General features: G+C 43.5%; 1 protein-coding gene across 1 annotated transcript; it reads left to right on the top strand.

The window, feature by feature from the left end:
* The first annotated feature begins 214 nt into the window (after positions 1 to 214).
* LOC8038633 (RCC1-like G exchanging factor-like protein) lies at positions 215 to 24,838 on the top strand. Its single transcript, XM_029992342.4, has 10 exons — positions 215 to 858; positions 1,578 to 1,710; positions 2,043 to 2,168; positions 3,601 to 3,719; positions 6,410 to 6,605; positions 11,568 to 11,638; positions 18,613 to 18,697; positions 19,465 to 19,638; positions 23,979 to 24,064; positions 24,529 to 24,838. Exons 1-10 carry the CDS (start codon positions 535 to 537, stop codon positions 24,604 to 24,606), a joined length of 1,392 nt encoding a protein of 463 aa, XP_029848202.3. The 5' UTR covers positions 215 to 534; the 3' UTR covers positions 24,607 to 24,838.
* The last annotated feature ends 240 nt before the right edge of the window (positions 24,839 to 25,078 follow it).

The raw sequence follows: 25,078 nt of genomic DNA, 5'->3' as shown, positions 1-25,078 counted from the left end.
TAGCCATGTTTCGTTAAACTAGCTCTTAAGAAGAAAACAAAAGTGCAGCGGCACACTTTCGAAGTTTTTCCGAGCAGTCATTCTTTTTGTACCTCCAGTCTCCGTAATAATATTCAAAAAAGAAAAAAAAAAAAAAAAAAAAAAAAAAAAAGTGGATATTTAGTGTTGTTTGCGCCATCCTACGCTCGAAGTATGGTCAGTATGGTCGTATGGTAGCTCGAAGCAACGGCAGCAACGGTTTGAAGACTGAAGACTGAAGCAACTGAAGACTGAAACTGACTGAAATCAGTTGGGAGTTTGGTGACAACTGATAACAGCGTCGAGGTTTTGTCCGCGGCCTTCGAAGGCCGGCGGGCAGTTTTCGCCGATCTCCGATACCGAGCGAGGTCTTCGTGTGATGTCCGTGAAGCCCTTCTTTCCTGCACTGCGTACGACACCGCATCGGACGAGCTACCTTCCCAATTGTGCATCGCGGTCGCCGTCGTCCGTGTAACTACAGTGCCTTGTGTAACTGTCCAGCGCATCGAGATCGCAATGTCGGCGACGCTGAGCCGCGTGAGGCCGGCCGGGCAACGACTCCAGCCGTTGCTCTGCCCGCTCCTGTCGGCTCCATCAAACAGTTGGCGAGGTAACCGCGCAAAGGCACAAGAGACTGTTCGAGGCGTCACCGACGACCCGACTGCGGTGGTTTTCCAGTACGCCGGTGAGAAGGCCAAGCGTCGGAAGCGAGTCTACATCTGGGGAAGCTGCCTGACTGGCGCTCTCGGGCACGACCGAATCGTGCGACCGCGGACCGGGGCTCAGCCGAGGGCTGCCCACGCTAAACCTTACAAGACCCCTTTCGCCGAGGTCTTCAAGGTGAGCGGACTGGCAGGCTGGTCGTCCCTCATAGGCGCCTATGTTTCAAGCATGTTACAACTTCTAAGTTTATCTAGCACAACCTCACAAAAACAACTGCCCTCCTTGATTGGTTGTTTTGCGACGCGAACAAGAAGGTAGCTTAAATTCCGCGTAACAAGACAAAGTGTGGAGTGGCAGAGTTAGAACATTGCATCGTCTGTGCAGGGATGCCTGCAGGTTGCTCCACGTGTCATCCGCTTGATCCATTTACTGAGGTACGTTGATTGCATAAATACTCCCACCGCCAAGTGGATCAGTGGGATCTATTTGTTAGGGATCACAGATGAACCTGTTCCTGCTCGGCACATGCTTGGAGTTAGGCTCGACTAAACGTCTGCCAGGTGTAATGACCTGTTGTGTACAGTGCTATACTTCATTTCACCATAGCTGCGAGTAAAGCCGGTACTACAAGCGTCGGAATTTTTTCCTATGTCACTTTCACTTTACAACCATGCATACATAGCTGGCACCCTGAAAGCTGTGCTTGTTTTTTTAGCTTCTCCTTCGTGTGTACTTAGATGAAACAAAGTATGTGGTGTGTTTGTTTCACCGCACATTCACCAGTGACCGACCACCCACCAATGAAAGACCAATACTAATCCATGCTGGCATTCCTGTCTCCGTGGTGGTACTTCACGCTCGTCGAGTAACTAAAGATTTCGTCTTTACCATTGCAGGTGGAAGATGTGGCATGCGGTTATGGCTTCACAATCTTTTCGGCCCTCGAGGACAAAGTCAAGAGCTCACATCGTGTCTTTGGTACGGGCATCAACACAGACTTCCAGCTGGGATACCAGTGTGTCAGGAAAGGCAAGTACTTCTGGTCATCAACGCTCTATTCCGAAGATGCATTTCTGCTCTGTCGACTGCCATGCTGTCTGCCTGTGTTGTGCTTGAACCAGCACCACAGACGAGTCACAGTCACCTTTTTTTGACTGGCTTCCTGTAGAGAACTGTTAATAAATTGAAGAATTCAATAAATGTAGGTCAGAAAAAAAAAGAGGGCACAAATTTTTCGTAAAATGCAGGAGAAAAATGGTAAAATTACACTCCCAACTTTGGCGAATTGCCCTTTAATGTCGGGAGAATGTTTGCTGAGTGGCTAACGTCAACCGTCCTACCCTTTCCTCTTCTAACTCCAGGACATCCGCTGGAGGTACTGACAGAGCCGGTGCCGATTGCCCTCCCCCTGCGCAGTGAGGCTACCCGGATTGTGAGGGTGGCCTGTGGCCGTTCCCACACTGTGGTGCTGACGGACAGAGAGGGTGGTGAGGCCGCATGTCTCGTCTTGCTCTGCTTAATAGCTCACACTAGTCAAAGGGGACGTAACATATTTCAGCTGGGGTCCCCTTTTTGTGAAAGCCATGCCGGATGTTTTTTTGTGAAGTCTGAAAAACTCTGGACCCTTGCTATTTGCGGCTTTTGGGTATTTACTGGGAAACTAAGATCATTGTTTTAGTTTTGGTTCTCCCAGTAAATTTTTTAGATGTGTACATTTGACACTTTCCGGGGTTTTGGGTGGAGGAGAAGGATTGGGGGGGGGGGAGGGTGTTAATTGATGTAACTTTTGGTGTTTTTGGCACCTTCTCTAGCACCCAGCAGTTATTTTGTTTGCAGGGATTATGCAGTTTTGTTGCTTAGTGCCACACGTCTGCCAAACACAGCAATCTGGGGCTTTGTGCATTTTCAAAATCAGCATCATCTTGTACAGCGGAGGCAAAATATAGAGGTGGGCTGGACATAGTAGAGATGGGCAGCCAGCCAGACTTGTGGGTGGCAAAACCGCTGCCACCCACTGTGGGGAAAACCCTGATGGGCACCAATCATGATAAAGCTGTCCCCTTGAAACATCCTTTCATATAATAGCATTTTCTCATAATTTCGAGCAACTGTTAGGTTCTCTACTGAACGTTTAAGTGGATTTTATGTATCGAGCCTGTGCTTGAGCAGATTAGATAATCAGATGCAAATTGGTTCACAGTGAGCTAAATGCGAATTTCTAGAGCCACATCCTGTCAACACTGAACACCGAAAATGGCGACAGGACAGTTGTATCATGTTTAGTTTTCTTTCATTACAACCCCCTTCGTTCACAAAAAATAATTTGGTGGTACTTTGTTGGGAGACCTAACCCAATCATTGTTACATCCAGAATAAGTAATCTGACGCAACATACAAGGAGAGAACGTTCAGAAGTCGACTGATCATTGAAGAACCATTGCAAAGGTATCATCATGCAGACTACTGGAAGAGCGCACTTTCATGTCACTTATTGCACGCTGTTTCCGAATAAGGGTCGTGCATCCACTTTCCTGCTGAGCACGGAGAGAGCCACTCATTATAGGCAGTGGTAGGAGCTTGATTTTAATAATGAGGCATTGATAAGGGGGTTTCTACATGAAAACACATTATGTACACTGCGACGCTGAGCATGATGTCTTGCCGTGCCGAGAATCCAGCTCGTATCGCAATACTGACATTTCCTTGTCATCATTCTATCCCGGGCTGCCTCTGTTGACCTCAATTATTGTCTATCTGCACACTCTTCTAAAAAACAGTCAAGGGTTGATTAAAGGAAAAAAGAAGTAAGTGTTGGAATCGAGCAAATTTGGTACATCTTCACAACCGTTTCTGTAGCCAGAACCGTGCGTGCACTGCCAGGGGCTACGATGATGCTCCCTTCGTTCTGGCTCGTTGCAGCATTTTCCCTGGGCAACAATGCTTTTGGCCAGTGTGGGTATCCTGCACTCCCCAACGAGAAGCGCAAGAACGAGGGCACTGTGTACCGTGTGGAGGGCATCCCGGACGACGTGGTGGACGTGAGTGATTTCTGCACCGGGCCTTTTTTCTTAGCCATGCCAATGGATCATTTCTGCCGTTCTAGCAGGACTCGCACAGCACGGGGTTTCTATGTTTCTGTCAGTCGACTGAATCTGGGGTAACCTCCGCCAATCCCAATACAGCAGCACCTGAGCCGGTTCCATTTTGTCACTGGACGGGCCGGTTGAGATAGCCCTTCCCTGTTTTGCTTTGGGCAGACATGTCTTTTAATGCGAAATGTGTTAAATGACTGGCACCTAACGATAACGATATATGATTTGGTGCCAGCATTGGAAGTCGACTGGGCCGAATGCCAGCCAAACTCTGACACATCTTCCTCAATAGTGGCCCTCTGCTCCATGAAACAAGCATGCTCCAGGCTGAAGTAGGTTGAAGTAGTTCCGTGCGTTTCCTCCTCTTTTGCCGCGAGCTGGCGTCAGGGCTTTGCTCGACACTACCGCATTCCAATTGTTTTGTTTCCGCACGCTCTGTCTACTGTATCTCGCACTCGAGCAGGCTCTGAGAAAGTGGCATTTACACGCTTTGTACCGTCCAGTCTCCACACGTCTACAGAGGTTCTCCACACTTGCACATCACATTGTGTTACCACTGCCTTTGCCACGCTAGTACGGCAAAGGGGCAACTCTTATTTCGCACCTTTCTCACACGTGATGGTTGTGCTTTTGGAGTTGCCAAGGGCGCACTGTTGTCCTGGTGGATATTTTTGCGAAATGCAAGGTATATGTGCAAAGGATGATACCAACGTGCTTGTTCGGTAGTTTGAAATGGGCTGCTGTGGGAGCATCGGAATGTTGTTTGACAACGCACTCTTGCATGTTGTCAAATAACACGAAGCACATTGGTGTAAATGTCGTCTGGGCAAAAGAATGGCAGATTTTTCATCCTTTTTTCAGGCTTCCTTTGCCCGTTCCTTTCTTTTGATGGGCTCGCATTATTGTTGGCTAAGATGGCAAATTTCAAGCTTCTATTACTTCTGTCTCTTCTTCTCTGCGGTCGATCCTTCTCTCTTTCTAAATGCTGGGTCGCAGCCCAAGAGCAGAGTGATTCGAAAATGAGTCTTTTCTTCTTGCACGACATTGCAGGAACTTTTCTTTTCCAATCTGCTAGAATTTCCTTTCCAAAGATTTTGCGATAATATATAAATTTGGTTTCATTTCTCTTTTAACCCTAGCTCTAAGAACACAGAAATGTAAAATAAAAAAAGTGAAAGCCGTTTACCACTCCCTGTAACGCCGAATTGGAGCGCAGCTCTTGAGGAGGAGGAGGGGAGGGTACTGAGGGCCACGTGTTCTCGGGGGGGGGGGGGTCACGTGACCTCGGGGGTCACGTGCCCCCTCAGAGGTCACGTGACCTCGGGAGGGGGTCACGTGACTCCCCAGGTCACGTGACCCCCGGGTCACGTGACCAAAATTTTTCCGCTAGATTTAGCGGGGAAATTTTTTCCGCTAGATTTAGCGGGGAAAGTTTTCCGCTAGATTTAGCGGGGAAATTTTTTCCGCTAGATTTAGCGGGGAAATTTTTTCCGCTAGATTTAGCGGGGAAATTTTCCCGCTAGATTTAGCGGGGAAATTTTTCCGCCAGATTTAGCGGGGAAAGTTTTCCGCTAGATTTAGCGGGGAAATTTTTTCCGCTACATTTAGCGGGGAAATTTTTTCCGCTAGGATTTAGCGGGGAAAGTTTTCCGCTAGATTTAGCGGGAAAATTTTTTCCGCTAGATTTGACGGGGAAATTTTCCCGCTAGATTTAGCGGGGAAATTTTTCCGCTAGATTTAGCGGGGAAATTTTTTCCGCTAGATTTAGCGGGGAAAGTTTTCCGCTAGATTTAGCGGGAAAATTTTTTCCGCTAGATTTGACGGGGAAATTTTTCCGCTAGATTTAGCGGGGAAATTTTTTCCGCTAGATTTAGCGGGGAAATTTTTTCCGCTAGATTTAGCGGGGAAATTTTTCCGCTAGATTTAGCGGGGAAATTTTTTTCGCTAGATTTAGCGGGGAAATTTACCCATAATGCACCGCGCGGTTACGCCGACGGCGACGGCGACGCCGACGGCGACGGCGACGGCGACGCCGACGGCGACGGCGACGGCGACGGCGACGCCGCTCAAGCCGGGAACGGGCCCCTAAGAGCTGCGCTCTAAAAAGCTCTTTGAGATTTTCAGCCTCTTTTCAGGGTTCCTGGTCAATAATTTGTGTGTCCCCTCCAGACCACTGTTGCGCTGGCCTTTCCGCGTGACTATATACTCCGTCTCACCGCAGCTTGGCAAATGGCGAAGGCCCAGTGAAGTCTCAGTGAGCCATTTAGGTTGTCTGAGGAAGACGTGGGACTATGCTCCATCTCACTATAGTTGCGTGCAGTGCCGTGGAGAGAATGGGGAAAGCCGCTTTTGTAGGAATTTTGAGCGACAAGCTGATCGCCAAACGGTACAAAAGCGACGTCTGGGGACACAGAAGCGGGTCTGGCTAAGAGGAGAGTTCTTCCTTCCCTTCTTCTTCAACTGCTTGGGTCACGCCCTCGCCCCTGTACCTTCGGTAAGGGCTGTCACATGCTTCGCCCCCATTGCTCTGATTGACTCAAGACGGGCCGTGGCGTTCGCTCTTTGCCAAGTTACGGTGAAACTAGGTAGAGACGCGAAAGTGGTTGGGCAGTCCCATATCGTGGCGTTTTCCGCAGGTAGCTTGTGGACAAGACCACACGCTCTTCCTGACGTCGTCTGGGAAGGTGTTCAGCTGCGGATGGGGAGCGGACGGTCAGCTGGGGTTGGGAAATACGCTGAGTCAAGGCATGCCGCGGCAGGTGAAGGGGGATTTGGACGGCCAGAAGATTGTTCAGCTTGCTGGCAGCGTCGACTGCATTCTCGCCGTCTCTGGTGAGTGTGCCTCCGGAACAATTTATCTCTCGGTTCGTGGTTATGGCACAGACTGTGTGCGAGACAAAGGAGTCTGCCGTTGAGGCAGACACATTTTTATGTCGTTCGGTTTTCTAGACCGAAAAAAAACAGCGCTGAGGTGCAGCCAGTTTTTACACCTGGTTGTCTTTATATGCTGGTGCCAATGGTTCCTCCTGTCAACTGCATGCTGAGAGCAGGTTTCAACCTTCAAATTATAGAAATAGTGAACAATGCCCCTCTTGTTGGGCTTTCGTGTCGAGCCGTTGGATGGATGTTTTGCAGCAAGAATTGCCAGTTACTGTGGCCTCGCCTGATCAGCTACTGAAATGTGCATTTTGTTTCAGAATAAAGGGATGGAGTGAAACATCTAGATATATTTGTGGAAGTTAATAAACTATGGTAGGTATGTGGCCTATGAGTGCTTGCCTTTCCGGACACACTGGTATCCCAGCTGAAATTCTGTGTTGATGCTAGTACGAAAGACCCGATGGGAGCTCCTGTCCTTGTCTTCGAGGGCCGAAAAGATTGTGAAGCCATAACCGCATGCCATATCTTCTTGAATAGTCACTTTTTGGTGTTCTTTTTTAAGTTTGGAACAATTGGTGTATTTTGGTTTACTACCAGGCACACATAAATGACTGACTATCATCAACAATATTTTTTTTTAACCGTTGCATTGGTATGTGTTGCACTGAAACGGTGTATGAAAGCTCGTTAAAAAAAAGGAGCAAACCATTCCTAGTTATCAGGTACAAAGTGTTTACCAACGGATGTGTGTATTTCTTGCCGACAAATGTTTGTGTTAGAAATGAAACCACGAAGCCGATTTATTACATTGTTGTCTACAAGTTCAACTCCTGTCTATGAAAGGTGCTACAAAGCCCCAATCGGGTGATTGTGTGTCTACAAAATAGCCATAAGGAATGTGCTGCTATACTTGTGGCTTGTTTGCTCTCTATGTAAGCTTCCTCTGTGGTTTTTTTAGAGCGGAGCTGTTAGTTTGAAGTTTATTTGGTTTCTCACGGGTAGGGAGGTAGAGACAAAAGGCCTTTCTGCCTGACTGGGCCTCTACCCCCCCCCCCCCCCCCCCCCCACAGTTCATAACAGCACAACTTGCATTAATTGCCATATATACGTAAAGAACGTAAACAAAATACATACCTATATCCACATAGCAGCAAACATGCACACTTTTTACACAATATCGTAGAAATTATTTTGTGAATATAAACAAGGATTAATCTGTCCTCAGATGAATATATATTAGAAGAAATAAGAAAACAAAACAATGTATAATCACAAAATGATCAAAGGAACAGAAAATAACAAAAGCTATGTCACAAAAGGTTACAGCCATGTAACAAACTCCTTTGTCATTGCAACACAGATAGGCACGAAACGAAACAATATACTACGCATAATAATATCTCGTTGTGTACAAGGGTGTGTCTGACGTTACTTTTATATTTATTAAATGATACTGTAAAATCAGTACACCCTTCAAAAATGTTTAGTAATGAAGGAACCTGGTAATTTAGTTTTTGTTTTCCATAGTTTGTCCTGACCTTAGGAGTCTTGTGTTTGGCGTTTCTAAGAAGATAAGGTTGCAGTGGCACTTCATCCTTTTGATAAAGTTTTTCTTTGTATATTGTCTGCATAAGTTAAAAGTAATAAATCTGGTTTGTTTTAAGTATGTTATGTTTTGTAAAATATAGACTGGTATAAAAATCCCAAACATTTCCTTGATAGTTTTCTAAAATTCGCAAAACGTTTTTCTGGAGAATAATTAATTTGCTCTAATTTGTGGAAGTGGTTGTCCCCCATGCCATAATTCCATAACAAAGTTTTGAGTAAAACAAAGAGTAATATAAGTTTTTGATAAGCCACTTTGGTAATAAATTTGTGATTTTATATACTAAAACAGCCTACTGTTCTCGATAGGTCCCCTTTTAATTTGTTCACGTGAGTGTTCCAAGTAAATGTTTCATTAAACCAGATGCCGAGAAACTTTTGTTCTATAACCTGAGATATGGGGGTGCTATTATATTGCAGATGTATTACACTATTGTCGTGCTTATTGATAGGTCCAAATATAATGTACTTTGTTTTGTCCACATTTAGTTTAAGCGTGTTTATTTCCAGCCATTCTGAAAGTTTTTGAAGATAATCATTTGCCTGTTGTTCTAAGGATGCTTTTGTATTGCTGCAGAAGAAAACATTGGTATTGTCAGCGTACATCACCAAATGTGGGGAATTTGGGATGTCTGTTATATCATTTATATATATGAGAAAAAGCAGTGGGCCCAGTATGGTGCCCTGGGGCACTCCATGTTTTATTTCTAATTGCTGAGAAGTGGCGTTTTCGACATGTACAAGCCGTTTACGATTTCAGGGGTAGGACTTGATTAGGTCAGACGCTACGCCACGTACAGCACAAGTCTGAAGTTTTGACAGTAAAATATTGTGTTGTATTGAATCAAAGGCCTTGCTCAAATCTAGAAATAGCCCGAGTGTATATAGTTTATTTTCGATGTTGGTTATAATTATGTCCTTTATATTCATAAGAGCAAGGGCCAGTTTCCCCAAGATCGTGTCCCCCGCAAAGAAATGAAGACACCGAACCCTGGACACCTATTGCCATCTATGAGCAATGGCGGCAAGCCACGTATCCGGTTGCCACCGTCGCTCATAGATGGCGGCAGCCTTTCCACTCTGGCTTGCCGACTTGCGGCCGGTCATTACTTTCCATTGTACTGCTCCGCTGGTCTTCCTTCTTGACCAGAGTGGGAAGGCTGAAAGTTTTTTCAGCGGAGCTGTTAAGGGCTAGTTTCCCCAGGATCGTGTCCCCCGCAAAGAAACGTTGACACAAAACTCTGGTTGCCGCCGTCGCTCATAGATGGCGCAACTTTTCGAGCCCTTCCACTCTGGCTTGCCGACTTGTGGCTGGGCATTCCTTCATTCCCACCATAGTACAGCTTTGCTGGTCTTCCTTCTTCACCAGAGTGGAGAGGCTAAAACTGTTTTCTTTATTTTTTTTTTTTATATTAAAGGGGAAAAAATCATCTTAAATAAATATCACAACGACAAAGCAAACATGACACATTTAAATGCTCGAGAAGAAAACAAAACAAAAAAATGTTGGCAAGCTTGGCACGTGAAATAAAAGTAATGAATAGCAAAACAATCGGCAACATAGTTTAGGAGCTCTATGACATTTTTTATTATTTGAGGAATACCATGATCTGGAGCAGAAGGAAAGAAAAAAAAAGGCACATAATGATGCTATGACGGTTTTTATTGGGATAAAAAAAAGACATTTGTTAACACTGCATTTTTAATAACACAAAACTGATAGTAAAAAGGCAAATATATTTACTGCAAATTGATGTAGGACTCTTACATAAGCCTTTTACTCAACATAGCAAATAAGCTTGTTGTTTTTCTTTCTTTTTTCCTTCTCGTTTGTTTTACAGTCAATTGTACTTGGTCTATTATGCTGCAATAAGTTATCTGCTACATATCTGTGTGTTCTGTTATCTGATATGCAGTTCCTGTTTGTGACCACTAAAAGATGTTTTCGTTGTGGCCAAGATACTGTCCCGCTATGCTGGAAGCAGAGTATTTTGTTTTATTAAGCCCATGAGTAAAACTCATAATTTGTTTTTTTCTCATTTTGACTGATGCATTTAGAAACTTTGCATTCACTCCAGTTTCTAAAAAGTAATCTGTCTGTGCTTATTCCTAAAGAGTGAATTTAAATGTTTATTTAACCGAATTGCTACCGCGTGCGTCGCACGCTGCCGGGCCGTCCGTACCGCATATTTTTCTCCTAAAATAGGGCCACACTAGGCGTGGCTGTTTTGCTTGTATAATAAGCTTTTACAGTAAAACTCAGTGCATAAAAACAAGAAAGCATGTTTATTTACATGCTTAAGTGTGGTCTGTTCCAGTCTACAAATCACTAGGTCCTCACATATTCTTCCTCGTATGAAAGATCTTGAAGCACTCCATCCTTGGTCGCTTAGGTGTCGCACAACAAGTGTGCTCTTGTCGTGATTCGGACTCAGAACTGCTGTCAGAATCTCTCCCGTCGTCGACAAAAGGCTCCGAAAACTCACTATCCTCACCAGACGTCCTGTCATTATCTTTGTCAAAGAGGACATCTATGATCTCATTGTCAGAAAGGCCAAACCGTACACTGGATGCTGCCATCTTCTCCACGCAGGCAGCGATCGAGCAGGAAAGACGACACACGAAAGAACAAGCTCAAACAAACACAGAGAACAGAACGACCCTCACCATCTGTTGGCAATGTATCTATATAACTACACTACACCAAGTCTACATAACGCACCATCCATGAATGGCTCTTTAAAACAGAAATTCATGCGGTCCGGCGAATCGCCGGCCTTGGCAATACGGCCCCTGAGGCCACGCCCGGCGATTCGCCACCTTTGGTAGCAAATTGGTTAATATCTACACTGGTGACGGGGACATTACAGTAGGAAAGGGCACGGTGATGTAACCTTACGATATACCAACCAAAGTACACTTTAGGACAATGTGCAATACAAGAGTAAGAAGTGATTATTATATCATTGGCTCTTACATCGCTATTTGGAAGGTTCGCAGATCTTCGAAAAGAAGTCCTTTTGCATTTGAATGCTAACATTTTTGGTAACATATTTTGCTTGCTTATCATACGAGGAACAAGTTGAATTGAACAGCATCAGCTCTCTATCAATCCCTCACATCCTTGTTTTTATTGGAATTTTATATAAAAATCTGTCCTTAACACAAATATCTTCTTCACTTATTTTTCTATTTTAGACATTCTACACAACTAACTTCTGTTCCAACTCGAGAAAACATTGTCTAGAGACTCTAATTAAATTTCCTAAATTCTTTCTTCTTATTTCTTTTTTTTTTTTTTTTTTTCAGAAAGCGGAGACCTGTTTGGCTGGGGCAGTTCTGAATATGGCCAGTTTGGAAGACAGACGGACGAGAAGCAGGTGGGGGACTGTTGTTGCCTTTTGCTTTCCGTTTTTAAAGTTGCATACAGTCAAAATGTATAGATTTCTCTGCCACTTATGGAAACACTGACAAGGTACTTAATCTTACCAAGAGTTTCACTGGAAACACTGTCTATAATAGCCCAACTAACAAAAAAAAAAATTGTCTCGAATTTTTTATTTTTTTTTGCAAGAAAATTGCATGTCAAGAATCAGATGTTCAATGCAGTGCAGCTCTTCCTCTCTTTTCCGTGGCCACATTTGGTGACATTGCAGTGCATGAAACATTTTCGAAATTATAGGCCATCGAAGCACAGATCTTCGTGACAACTGAAATTCTTAGAATGCATAAAAACTTTGAGTGCACAGTCGCAGGGAGTCACTTCAACTTCCACGCACTATGACATCATAGTGCCCCACTCTGGTACCCCGCTTTTGGTTTCGTTTCGTTTTTTGTCAAACACGCAAACCTGCAGCGAATATAACCCCAGGTGGTGCCTCGGAACTCTACTTTATTATTTTATGTGAAGAATTATGTTCTTGGGGTAAGTGTCCTTAACCCTTTATTGATGAGATATGCAAAAATTGCTTAGAACATTTATTTTTTTACGATATTAATGTTTAACAAGATCAAATAAAATGACAGAGCTGAAATAAAAACAAATCAAAAGGTAAACTTGCAAGTTATAGTTTTGTTGCCTGTGGGCAACACCAGGCAAAAGTTTGAAAATGGCTCCCTTCACTGTAAAATGTCAATAATATCTGCACATACGATTAGGGATGTCGCGAACCACCTTAGGTTCGATTTCGAAAGGTTTCGATATTTGCGAAGCGAACTGAGGTTCGATTTCGAAAAATTTCGATATTTTCGTACCGACCGAGGTTCGATTTCGAAAAATTCGCAACTTTTGACCACAGCGGTGTTTCGAATTCGAAAATTTCGAAGCTTTCACGGTTTCTAAAATTTCGAATTCGAATATTTCGAATCTTTTTTTACTTCAGGTTCGATAAATTCGAAGATTTCGAAATTCTTTGTAAAAAAAATTCGAAAACTTCGAACGCTTCGAATTTTTATAGACATGAAGTTCGAACAATTCGAAGATTTCGAATTTCTTTTTGCATAAAGTTCGAAAAGTTCGAAGGCTTCGATTCTTTTTTAACGTTAAATTCAAAAAAAAAAAAAAAAACTTCGAAGATTTTGAATTTCTCTCTAATCCAAGTTTTCAAAGGTCGAAGTCCGATTTTCAAGTTTTTCCACAGTTTCAGTTTCAAATAACGTTTTCACGACTCACTGGTTTTCACAAAATCAAGTTTAGAAAAGTTAGGGTGTGATATCTAGATTCTGCGAAGTTGGTCAGGCAATTAAATGAGGCGACGAGTGTCCCGGACGTGCTAGAATATTTGCCAGTGCAGAATTGTGACCGCCAGCCCTGGGGGGGGGGGGGGGGGGGGGGGGGGGGTCTTCAACCTGCATCACGCAGTAGTGATTGCACGAATACACTGTTTTACGAGACTCAGCCAGTTCGAAACGGCCAGGGGCGAGCAGGAGGTTGAGGCTCAGAAAAACCTTGATGCGACCTGGCAAACTAGCTCGCCACCCCTTGCACGCTGGTAGTAATCCGATCTGGTGAAGTTTATAATTGTCCTGGAGGTTTATTTTCTGGGACGGAGGAATCGCCTCGCAAAAAGCACGAAAGCCGACACAACTCGAGGTCGAGGAGCGTTCTACCATACAAGTGGCGTCGAAAGAGGAAAAACGGGGGAAAGAGGGTAGCGAAGGGGGAGGGGGGGGGGGGGTGCTTCAGCCTCCTTCCCCTTGCAGGTATTTCGGACTGTTAAAGAAAACAATGCGGGGAAAGAGGGCGTGGTCGAGCTTATTTTAATCTGAAATTATTTATGCATATGTATAGCTACTGTCGCTCTTCACTGCATATAAGGTTGCGTAGATGGTCATTGTTAGAAACTCGTTGTCAGAAGGCACTGCTCGTCACATGCTTAGTGGTTCGGAAGTTCAAAGCTGTCTTTTCGATCTAAACACCTGTGCCGATAGTAACAAAAAAAAAAAAAAAAAAAAGAATAAATGCGGGAATAAAAAGCAGGAAAAAAAAAAAAACTATCAAGAATTCGTCGGAAGTGTTCTATTCTTGCATATTCAGAGGTTCAGAACTTCGAAACAAGTTTCTTTTACCAAAATGTGTACCGGCTAAAAGAAACACGTCCCAGGAACGTGAAGCGAAAAAAAAAAAAGTTTTCTTTTAATGACGTGCTGAACTTGAACACTACTAGAAATCTTCTCCCATGAGTTAATTTATTCATTAACGTGAAAAAACAATGAATATATTATTTTGTATTCTGCAGATGGCAGTGATATGTACTGTCTGTGGTGTTAATTTAAATGCGGTACCTCAAACAACTTACACGAAAATAAATATCAAGTTTAGGTCATAATTGCATGCAGATACATGTTTGGACATTTCTTCGAAACTCACGTTGAATAACAATAATCACATCTTAACTCTTAAGACGGCACTTACCTAGGCTATACATAGATCATTCTTAAAAAAGTATAACATATCTACCATAAATAGCTCCGGCTGCAGCGTGCTTCAAATCTGGCACAAACGATAATCGTCAAAAACCCGTCGTCCTTCCTCGCCCCTTCGGGGATTTATTTCTTTAAACCTAAGCATGCCAGAACATTGAAATAAACGACATTGTCTTTCGTAAGGAACGCAGCACCGCGTGTAAAAGTTCGAGAAAAAAAAAATTACGAATGTACACCACTACCTGAAATCAAATGAAACCGTCCGCCGGTCTTTCGAAGTTCGACGAACGTCGAACTTTTACCCTAAAAGTTCGAAGTCGTCGAACTTCTGACTTTTCAGAATTCGAAAGTTCGAAACTTTTCGAATTCTCTTGATAAATAAGTTCGAAAGTTCGAAATTCATCGAATTTTTTGGTCAGTCAAGTTCGAAAGTTCGACAAGCATCGAACCTTGCAGCGCAATAAGTTCGAAAGTTCGAAAAAGATCGAATTTTTTAGCGTAATAAGTTCGACGGTTCGAAAAGCGTCGAACTTCTTAGCTTAACAAGTTCGAAAATTCGACCTCCGTCGAATTTTACGATATAGAAAATTCGAAAAATCGAAATCTTTCGAACCTTTCGAACCGCTTGATTCGATCATCGAAACTTCGATTCGAAAAAAGTTCGCGGCATCCCTACATACGATAGCATCTAGTAAAACGGCCACCTTAAAATGTCAGTGGCAAGAGAAAAACACTTATTTATATTTTTCACCATTCTGCCGTACCAAACTTATTTTTTCTCGTCAAATATTTGCCTATCTTTTCACTAGATGGCACTGTAGTTTTGACCTTCAAGACTTGCCAGACTGCTAGATTAAAAAAAGCCATAAAACCAGAACTATTAAACAAGAAGAAATTAAAGATGTTTACGATTCTATGTAATGCCGAATTGGAGCGCAGCTCTTGAGGAGGAGGGGGGTGCGGAGGGGAGGGTATGCCCCTCCTCCCACTCCGCATCCTCCCCTCCTCCTCTCCTGCTCCCCTCCCATTTAGCGGGAAACTTTCGCAAAATTAAAGGGGCCCTGCAATCATATTTAAATGTCTAACGTTTTTGCGGTTTCCATGTCTCTTGGGGTTCGGGCAAGCCATCGGCCGCGGGGAGAGTAACTAAATATTAGTGCGTCATATTTTAACTAGACGACGCAAAAACTTCCTCCACCTCCGGGGGCGACCCGCGGTGCCGAAAGCGAGCGATATGTGAGGTTTTTGTTCCTGGCCTTACTACTGGTCAAAGCCGCTAAAAGCTTTTTCTTAGTCGAAATACAAAATATAAGTGGCACAAACCGTTTCAATTATTTATGAAAGTAATTTTTGTTCAGTATTTTAGAATCAGGAAAGAAACAAATGCAGTTTCTAAAGTACGGCAACAAGAAATGACCCATCGACATGCCCGCCACCAAGCGCTAGAAAAGGCGGCACATACTAGAAAGGGGTAGTGGGATTAGGCACCGACGAGCAGCGAGCAGAGAAAGGTCCCGGATGTATGCAGTGGTGCTGTGGTCGTTTACCGGCTCTAGGATCCGACCGGTTCCGAGCGTTCCGAAGGGCTTTGGCGAATAGGTTTGGCTTGCGGTTTGGCCATTTGGCGGTATGGCAGGTATGGCAGCATGAAGTGGCTCCCGTTCTGAACTGATTTTTACATCGTGTTTGCTGTCGTTTGTGGCCAATGAAGTGTCATGCCGAATTAGTCTTTAATTGCGCAGCAAATGCAATGCGAGCCGCCCTGGCCACCCGCTTATACATCCTAGCCAACACATGCTTTAGTGGCGCTCTCTCTCGAGCCGTCGACACGGAGTGCGGCAGCCGTGGGCGCCCGCTGAGCTCACTACCTTTCCTCTAGTTCACGGCTACTCAAGCCACAACCAACGACGTCACGGAGGTCATTTGTTGCTTGTTTGTTTCTATAATTTTAATTTGCCTATAACTTTTAAAATAAAGCGAAATTCGAGAAAACAAAAGTTTCATTAAGTTACTACGTTCAGTGTACTCAGGTGCGGTGCAAATTGAAAATCAGTCAAAAAGTTGTTGCAGGGCCCCTTTAAGCGAAAATTTCTGGGCTAAACCTAGCGAGGAAATATTCCTGCTAAATTTAGCGGGAAATTTACCAACATTTTTCTGGTAAATTTAGCGGGGAAACTGAATTAATGGTAAGGTCACTTGACGTCAATTTCTCTGCTAAATTTAGCGGAAATATTTCTGCTAAATTTAGCATGATGTCTTGTTTCCCATAATGACATCACGTGTGACGTCATGAGGATAAAATTCCCCCTGCCAAATTTAGCAAGAAAATTTCCCCACTAAATTTAGTGGAAACATTTTCGCTACATTTAGCACGACGTCACGTTTCCCATAATGACGTCACTCGTGATGTCACATGTGACGTCACGAGGATAAAATTTCCCCACTTAATTTAGCAGAAAAATTTTCCCGTAAAATTTAGCGCAAGAATTGTACCCTCGTGACATTACACGTGACGTCATGTGTGGCGTCATTTTGGGAAACGTCCCATAATGCAACGTGCGGTTACATTGACGCTGATGCCACTCAACCTGGAAACGGGCGCCTAAGAGCTGTGCTCTAAAATTCTTATCTGGTTTGTTGCCTTCAGGCAAGACTCGTCAACAAAGGGTTAATGACGGTTAATGACGCCATCGTAAATTGTGTATGGGTGAATCTGGGAACTTAAGGCTTGAGAAGGTTGTCTGACATGTCATGTCCTGATAAAGTATAGCTTTAAGAAACTTTATCAGTATTTTACATTTGGGACCAATTGATCGTTATCCCCAACGATTAAATGATTGTTAGATGATGAAAATAAGAGGGGCGCCGATAGTCCTGAATTCTAAGAGACGTCGGAGTGGGATGTGCAGTGTCTGTGAGCTTGCTGCCCAGAAAAGTTGCGTTGCTGCCACATCGACCTGAAATTACTCGCCATCCATTCTCACACCAGGCACATCTCGCACCTTTCGGGGCGAGATTGTTTTGCTCTTTTGTGCATCTTGGTTTGGATGCACAGTCATGTCTCATTATTATGAACACCTTCAGTCTCTCAAAAGTCGTCCATAATGTGAGTTGTTCACAATATTGAGGCAAAAATGCATGTATTTTCCCACCTTGTCCCCTGAAATCGTGTCTGTACAGCGGGGTATTCATATAGTCTGTATAGCTGGGTTCGTACGCACTGTCAGCACCGCTCCTCCCGAAGACGAGCTGGGCTCGTCACGGTGAACAAAACGCATGTCCCTTACCAAAGACAAACTAGGCTAGTCGACGTGTTTTTTAGTGTTACGTACTGTCAAAAAGATGTGGTAAATTTCTAGATATTGACGAAAACCGGTTCAACGGTGACAACAAGGGCTTGAGAAATGGCGGCATCCACTTCTGGAAGTGGCGTCCCTTGCGACAGGTGTGCAATAAAAACGAGGGAAAAATTAAGCTTGCACGACATACCTTCCGATTTGCATGACGAGGACATAAATTTTTCATCCTCCAGTGACTGTGAAGCCAAAGAGCTTTTTGACTTTAGCACTGCCAACTCTGATTCCGATGAAGACATTGGGTCGGGGTGTTGGCATATATACATATATATATATATATATCTATATATATATATATGTTTGCGCTACTATATATGTAAAAAAGTCGGTATATCTGAGTAATTTTTTTATATTATTGCGGTAAGCAAAGGGTTAAGGGGGTCCATATTAACGAAACATCACTGTATTGGGCTCTGAACAGCTTAGATTCACTAAAAAATAGCACGAAGTAAAGGTGTGCGAATATTTGCAATTTGGAATTATTCATACATAAATAGTGTTGGCTACTCTATTTGATTTGCAACACACTTCTATTGTTCGAGGTATTTGAATTCTTTTTAATATTAAAAATTTACGAATTGTATTGATTTCTCACGTCGCTCTTCACTGTTCTGCACTAGCGATGTGGTTTCATTGTTTCAAGCTTTGTCGCTTTGCATGATACCGGCGCACGCGTGTCAAGCTTCACTGCCTTGCATCGGCGTGCTAGGGGAAATGGCCAACGTGTTTGAGCATCTGGGTTGGCTCAGCAGTCCCAGAAATGTTTTTCGCTACCACAGGTCAGCCTTCTTTGGTTATATGATTGTTGTTGAACTCCCCAATTTTACAGTGCTGGATATTTCCATTTATGTACTTAACAATGCACAATTTGTTCAGGAAAACAAAATTGGTAAGAAACAGAGTTTTAATGACCTCTTTGAGTTTAGTTCTGTTGGGATAGGCTCAGTTTCCTTCCTGTTCGTAACAAATGCGTGCACTGCCTATGAGATCCCCAGATATTATGTGCAGTATACTAATTTGTTGATCACAAGATGGCCAATCAAAAATGGACGCATTTTTTACCGTTGTGGCAGGTGAGCGAGGCACGGCACCTGGGCTTCCCTTACGGCAAGGTGCGCTTCGCTGCCAGTGGGGCAACCATGTGCGGCGTCGTGAATGGTAAGTGCCAATCTATCACCTGAGTAATCCAGCGGCTCTCAGCATTTCATTTCTGTGGGAGCTCTTGTCCATTTTCTAATGTGTTGAAACAACCCTCCTGGGATGGGAGAGGGGGTGACAGCCACAGAAAGGCTAACCCCTAGCAGCATGTAGCACGGACTATTATAAGGTGCACTTATTGACTGCCACAGATGTGTCTGTAGTTTGTTTGCACTTCTTTGACATTCATCTTGCACCATCACAGCTGATGTCCTTGACAAACAAGTTGTTTTGGACAGAGGTCGAGCTAAGACCAGAACTGTAGTTCCAGTTGTTATGTACAGGATAAGTATGAGTACTAATGTCACAGTCACGCAACACTGCCTTGTAATGGGAAGAGTGTTTTATTTTTTTTTGTAGAAGACAAGGCTTATTTTACTTTGTTGCATCAGAGAGTTGGTGACTTTGTGTTAATGCATGCTCAGTAGAAGCATTGTTTTCAGAGAAAGCAAAAAAATTAAGCCTGCTTATCAATTGCAGTTTTATCTGCAAGATTGTTTAATTAAGCGTGCCTATCAATCGCAATCGCATCTGGAAGATTGTTTCTTTTAGCTTTTATCCTGACTAATAGGAGCACTCTTGCACGTGTGCAAGAAAGTTTTTTGGGGAATTTTCGGGGTTTTTGAGCACTCTCTCACCTCCGTCAGTCTTCACATGGACATTAAGCGACAACAGGAGAGGCCTCCCTCGCTCTGCTGATTGTATTGCTTGCCTCTTGTCCCCACCAGAGGCAGGAGACGTGTATGTCTGGGGCTACGGACTGCTGGGGCTGGGCCCCGAGGTCAGCTTCCGGTCGAGCCCTACCCTGCTGCCCCGCCCACTCTTCGGCGCCGGCCGCTTCTCGCCGGACGTGCAGGTGGCGCAGCTGTACTGTGGGCTGGGACACTTCGCCGCCGTCACGGGTGAGAGAATCTCGTCAGAAACACGGCGTATTGCCAAACTTAGTCGCAGTTGTGTTTTTTTGTTCATTATCGCGTTTTTCATACTGTAATACAGAATTAAAAGTTGAAATCTTGCACATTGCGGACTATCTACGAGTGCAGATTACAGTGAAACCCGTTTAGAACGAACCCACGTACAGCGAATTACTGGCGATATCGAACTCACGGGAAATTTAAATAAAAATGCATGTAAAAAGCACTTTTCATAACGAACAACATATTGGCTATATCGAACTTCCCCCCCCCCCCCCCTGGAAGGCTTCCAAAAACGTGCAAACAATCGCCTTCTCGCCTGTCCGTCCCCCCCCCCCCCCCCCCCCCCCCCGTAAAAAAAAAAAAAAAAGAGTCTAGGAAAGACAAAACTTTTAAAGCTCAAGCCGCGAACAAAATTGAGAAAGAGAAGCGATTCAGAAGGGGAAAAAGCTAAAAAAACTGCACGCACGCACAGGAAACAAAAAAAAACAAAAAACTTCATCTTTAAAGGGTTGCTTTTGAAGAGAAGTGAATCAGAAGGAAAGATAAGCAAAAAAAAAAAAAAAAAGCTCGGCACGCAGGTAAAAATTGTTTTTCCACCGTTTTATTACAAGTTGAAAGCGAAGAGATGAGAGAGAAAGAGAAGGAGCGAACGCATCGGTGAAAGTTCGTAGTAAATGGTTTTTGCTATATCGAACTACCTTTTATATCGAACTGATCGTAGCGTTTCCTGCTGTTCGTTATAAACGGGTTTGACTGTATAAGGGGATTTGCTTTTTTCTAGATTGTTCATTATGGCAAGACGCGACGGAGTTTGTGCATGACAGCATAAGTTAATTTGAGTTTACGTATTATGCAATCACTTTTGTGGGCTAATAAAGCTTGCAATTGTCGACGTCTGCTGCATCTGATCATTTTTACGTGCAGATTGAGCACGAGTGCAACCTATCTGGAAAAAACTGTTTTCTTTTTGTTTGTTTTTTGTCTGAAATTTGTTTGTACAGAATGTAAAAATAGGATAATTTTTATTAAATTGAGTTTACGCCTCACATTCTACGCTACGTTTCACCTCAAGTCCGAGCGCAGCCAACGCTATGTGCTGAAAGGACCGATCAGGCAGTGCCAAAAGCATGACGTTATGGTGTTTGTCATCTTTCTCTATGTCTTCCATAATCTGCTAAACAAATCAAATGCGGTGAATGCCCGGTGTTGTGTGCTTTTAGTATGTACAGTGGCCCAATTTTTTAATAATATCAAGCGAGTGTCGACCGGCGGGACGGCCAGCACTGTGCCGCGGAGAAATGTGGCGTCACGGGAGAGGCACACAAAGCTCTTTCCGTTGCAAGCGTCGTCTGCTAGGCTATTCCATTAACCGCACACAGCCCCTGTTCATTTTAAGCAAAGATCTGAAGAGCGCTTTCTTTTATTTTCTCTTCTTTTCGATACTGCTCAGGCGTGGCATAAACCGCGCGTCATCTCAAGTTAAATTTTTTATTTTTTTTTATTTTATGTTTGCGTTTACTTTGTGAGCACTTACAGAAATGAAAAATATGGTGACGCGACAAACTGAATGCAACGATGCATTAAACTATATACCCGCAAACAATGCTACGAGCCATCAAACCAATCCAGTGCTTTCACCCTGCCGCGTGACATCATGCTTTCACGCGCAGTTGTACCCAACGGGAAGGCCACGTGACACACTTTTAGCGACGGACTGGCCAAAATGGCTCATAGCGTCTGCTGCGGTACAACGCAAAGTAAAATGGAGTATAGACAGGGTTTCCGCTTGGCGTTTTGTATTATCAACTGCGCTGTTGCTGTCGTCATCTAGCCTATATAGCTGGGTAGTCAGACCTTTCTTTGACCAACGGGCGCGAGCACATTTTTATGCCTCCTCGAGTGCCTATAGAAACACAGGAACATGTCGTGAGAATGTCGATGGGCGGCATGACGCAAACGGATATAGCAACAACGGTCGGAATCATATAGGAACGCATTCTAAGAGGAGGGGCGTATCGGCGATGCACTTCGACATTGCAAGCGCCCTGCCCTCCTTTGCTATAGAGCAGGGGCTGTGTGCGATCAATGGAATAGCCTAGCAGACGACGCTCCCCCCAGAAAGGGCTTTGTGCGCACGCGCTTAATCTCTCCCGTTTCGCCGCACGCCTCCGCGGCACGACGCTGGCCGTCCCGGCAATCAACGCTCGCTTGATATTATAAAAAAATTGGGCCACTGTACATTGTTGCTTGTACATGTTCAGCCTTCAACTGCACTCTGACTTACGATGGAACGAAGTATAGTGGTGCAGTTTCTTCCGGTTTTTACTTTTCAATGAAGCTGCTTAGTACTTTCCGTTGAACAACGGACCTCAATTTATTCTTTAATAACACAGCCTGGATCAAGTATTGTTGCAGAAGTTCAGTAGGAACCTAATTGAACTGAGAATTGAATCTTTTCGCTCTTGAGCCGTCAGGATTTAGCGTGTGCGGTGATGTAAAGGTGAGCCAACGACCTCTTTTGTTTCAAAAATGTTTTACCAGGCACTTCATTTTGTCTTTTTTTTGTGCCCTTGAATTTGTCTGAAGCGATATTTATTTCGTTGCTTCTTTTTGAACCTTCCTATATGGGATCCTTCTCCCTCAAACAAACTGTCCTCCTTATCCATAGCAAGCCTGAATGTCGTGGAGTTAGCATTGCCTACAGCAGCATCCCATTTCACTTTTCAGCATGTTTGAACACTGCTCATGTACACACAAAAAAAAATGTTTTAGCTTTGGAAAAACGAAATGTATAGCAGAGAGCAATTCGGTCTCGCTGATTACATTCAAATGATACCTTACCCTGGTCTTTTTTTTTTTTTTCAAACTTTAGAGAGGTTGCCTTTTAAAGTATTTCACGAACGCTTGTCCGGTTTTTGACATACTTGTCTTTGTTTTGTTTATTTATTGAGGAAGGAAGTGATATTTGCTTTTCCAAGCCTCTTTGGCTTCCACTCTATGGCCAACGTCCCAATAGGGATCAAACCTTCATTACTGAGCACGGAGGCCTGTAGCAAGCACAGCCGGTCTCCAAATTCAGTCATGCTTTTTACTAAGCCTGCTATAGCCTTGCTATAGTACAGTGTAGAAGTGGAAAGTTCTCATCCTGTCAACTTGAGTGAAGAAAAGTAAACAACAATGCCATAGTATCTCACAGCTTAAAAGTTTGATACTATCACTATCTGTGTTGGATTAATATTTTTAAATTTTTTATTTGCAAACACTGCTGATCTGTTATGAGGGATCGTAACAGGATGGAAAAACATAAAAGAAACCATAAAAAGTAAAAAGGAGTTACATCAATCGGAACACAAGGTGGAAACAAATGTACTGACAGAGTCTTGACTAGTAGTTTTGTAGGGAAGCCTGGTTCCATTCTACAATCGTTCGAGGGAAAAAAATAAAATTTTAAACTTGATGCGGGGTTGATAAGATGTAGTGGTAAGCTGATTCCTCACACGGGTGGCATACCCAGTAGAAAAAGTTATAGATTCATCTACGTTAGTTTTGTACTGCCCCTTAATTAATTGAAATAAAACTTGAAGTCTGCATGTGCGGTTTCTTTCTTGGGCTGAGACAAACCCAAGCTTTTTGGTAAGCTCTGAAATGGAAGCTTTTCTATAGGAACTAAAAATGGATCTGACAGCTTTGTTTTGTATTCGTTGCATGTGGTTAACACTTACTTGTGTGAATGGGTCCCAAATAAAGTTGGCATTACAGGGCGAATTAGAGTTTTGTACGCTGGAAGTTGAGTGTCTGCAGTGGCTGATTTTAGTGTTCGTCTGAGAAAAAAGAGTCTACGGAAGGCGTTAGAGGAAACGAAACTAGCGTGTTTATCCCACCTAAGAGCAGAGCAGATCCAGAGACCCAAGTACTTCAGTTCATTCACTTTTGTTAGGATATGCTATATTATATCAATGCCAGTATTATTGACTGAGGATTGACAATGGATTTTTCAAGTTTGCCAGCCTTTGTGTTTTCACTCCCACTTGCAATGATACTCCAAAAAACAGTTCCCTGCAGCTGTTGATATATGCAAAACATATAATTGCTTGCTCTCTAAGTATTGGCAGTACAACATCCAGAAAAAATGCTATTTTGCACTGTGGGTTGTGTGGCACACACAACTTCAAATGGACAACTATGAGCAGAAGTAAGATGAGGTGGACACATTGGAATGTAGACAGGACAGAACAGTGGTTGCTTAAGCCCATATGTGATTTTGGATTCTTTTTTATTGTGCTGTGTGCCTTGAAGATTTCTGAGTGAGCTCTCTTTGTGTGCAGACAAAGGCGGCCTGTACACCTGGGGTAAGAACAGGAATGGCTGCCTGGGGTTGGGCCACCCCCTCGATCAGCACTTCCCCTTCAGGGTAAGTATCTCCTGCCCACTGTCGCATGGAGGAGTGCAGGAGACTTGGTGCCCCATTAGCAGTAAACTTTAACAATTCATCATTATATTTCTAAATATATAACATATAATTTCATCCAATGACTGATAATTTAGGGTAGACTCCAGGTAAAATTAATTGATCAATCTGCCATAACATTTTTTGCATCCTGCATTCTACTACTTCGTTTATAACATGATGAAATCTCGTTTATTACCAAGAGCTATTGTAAGAGATTGTACTGTATCATTGGTTCTAATCACATGCTTACCAATATAATATTTTCCCTGTTTATTCAAGGATCCCTTTTCAATACACATCTTTACTTTTCCAAAAAACAAAAATCAAGATGGCATATGTGGGACTGTTGGGTTTAGGTACATGGTAGGTGAAGTGCTGTATATTGTACAACATTTTGAAAAATCTGCCTTTGTTGCTGTTCACAGGTAAGCATCACAGCAGAAGTGCTCAAGGTCAGCTGTGGGGTGGATCACATGGCTGCCCTGTGCAGATCTTACTGCTGACTGCCAACACAACTACAATCAGTTCAAACATCTCCAAGCTCCCACGGTCTTTTAGGTTAAAAATAAAGGATGTATAGTATGTGTATAGAAGCTCGTTGCCTCAAGTTTGGATGGAACACAAATTTAAACTGGAATTTGCACACTGCCTCATCCCTTTTGTGTTCTACATTTATAGGGCACTGTTTTTTGGTTATGTTTATAATAAAGGTTTCTAGGTATGTTTTTAAAAAGAACATCGTTCTTTTGGAAGTACCATACTCCGTGTCAGCTATTCTGTGCTGCATTGTCAAGACTAGCGCAACCTCCACAGTGCTGCTGCCGTACTGCTGCGAGAGTATGTGGCTTTGTCTTGCATCCCGTTTGCATGCACCCTTATGCAAAGGAGACGCCAAACAAAGCCTCGCGTTCGTGGAGTGTAGCTTTAACAATGTTTGAGCGCTGTTAAGGCTATGTTAGCCTTGACAACACAGCA

The sequence above is a fragment of the Ixodes scapularis genome, unplaced genomic scaffold (genome assembly GCF_016920785.2).
Source record: "Ixodes scapularis isolate PalLabHiFi unplaced genomic scaffold, ASM1692078v2 PGA_scaffold2__306_contigs__length_199485367, whole genome shotgun sequence".
NCBI classification, from domain to species: Eukaryota; Metazoa; Arthropoda; class Arachnida; order Ixodida; family Ixodidae; genus Ixodes; species Ixodes scapularis.
This window is presented reverse-complemented; position numbering and strand designations above follow the sequence as displayed.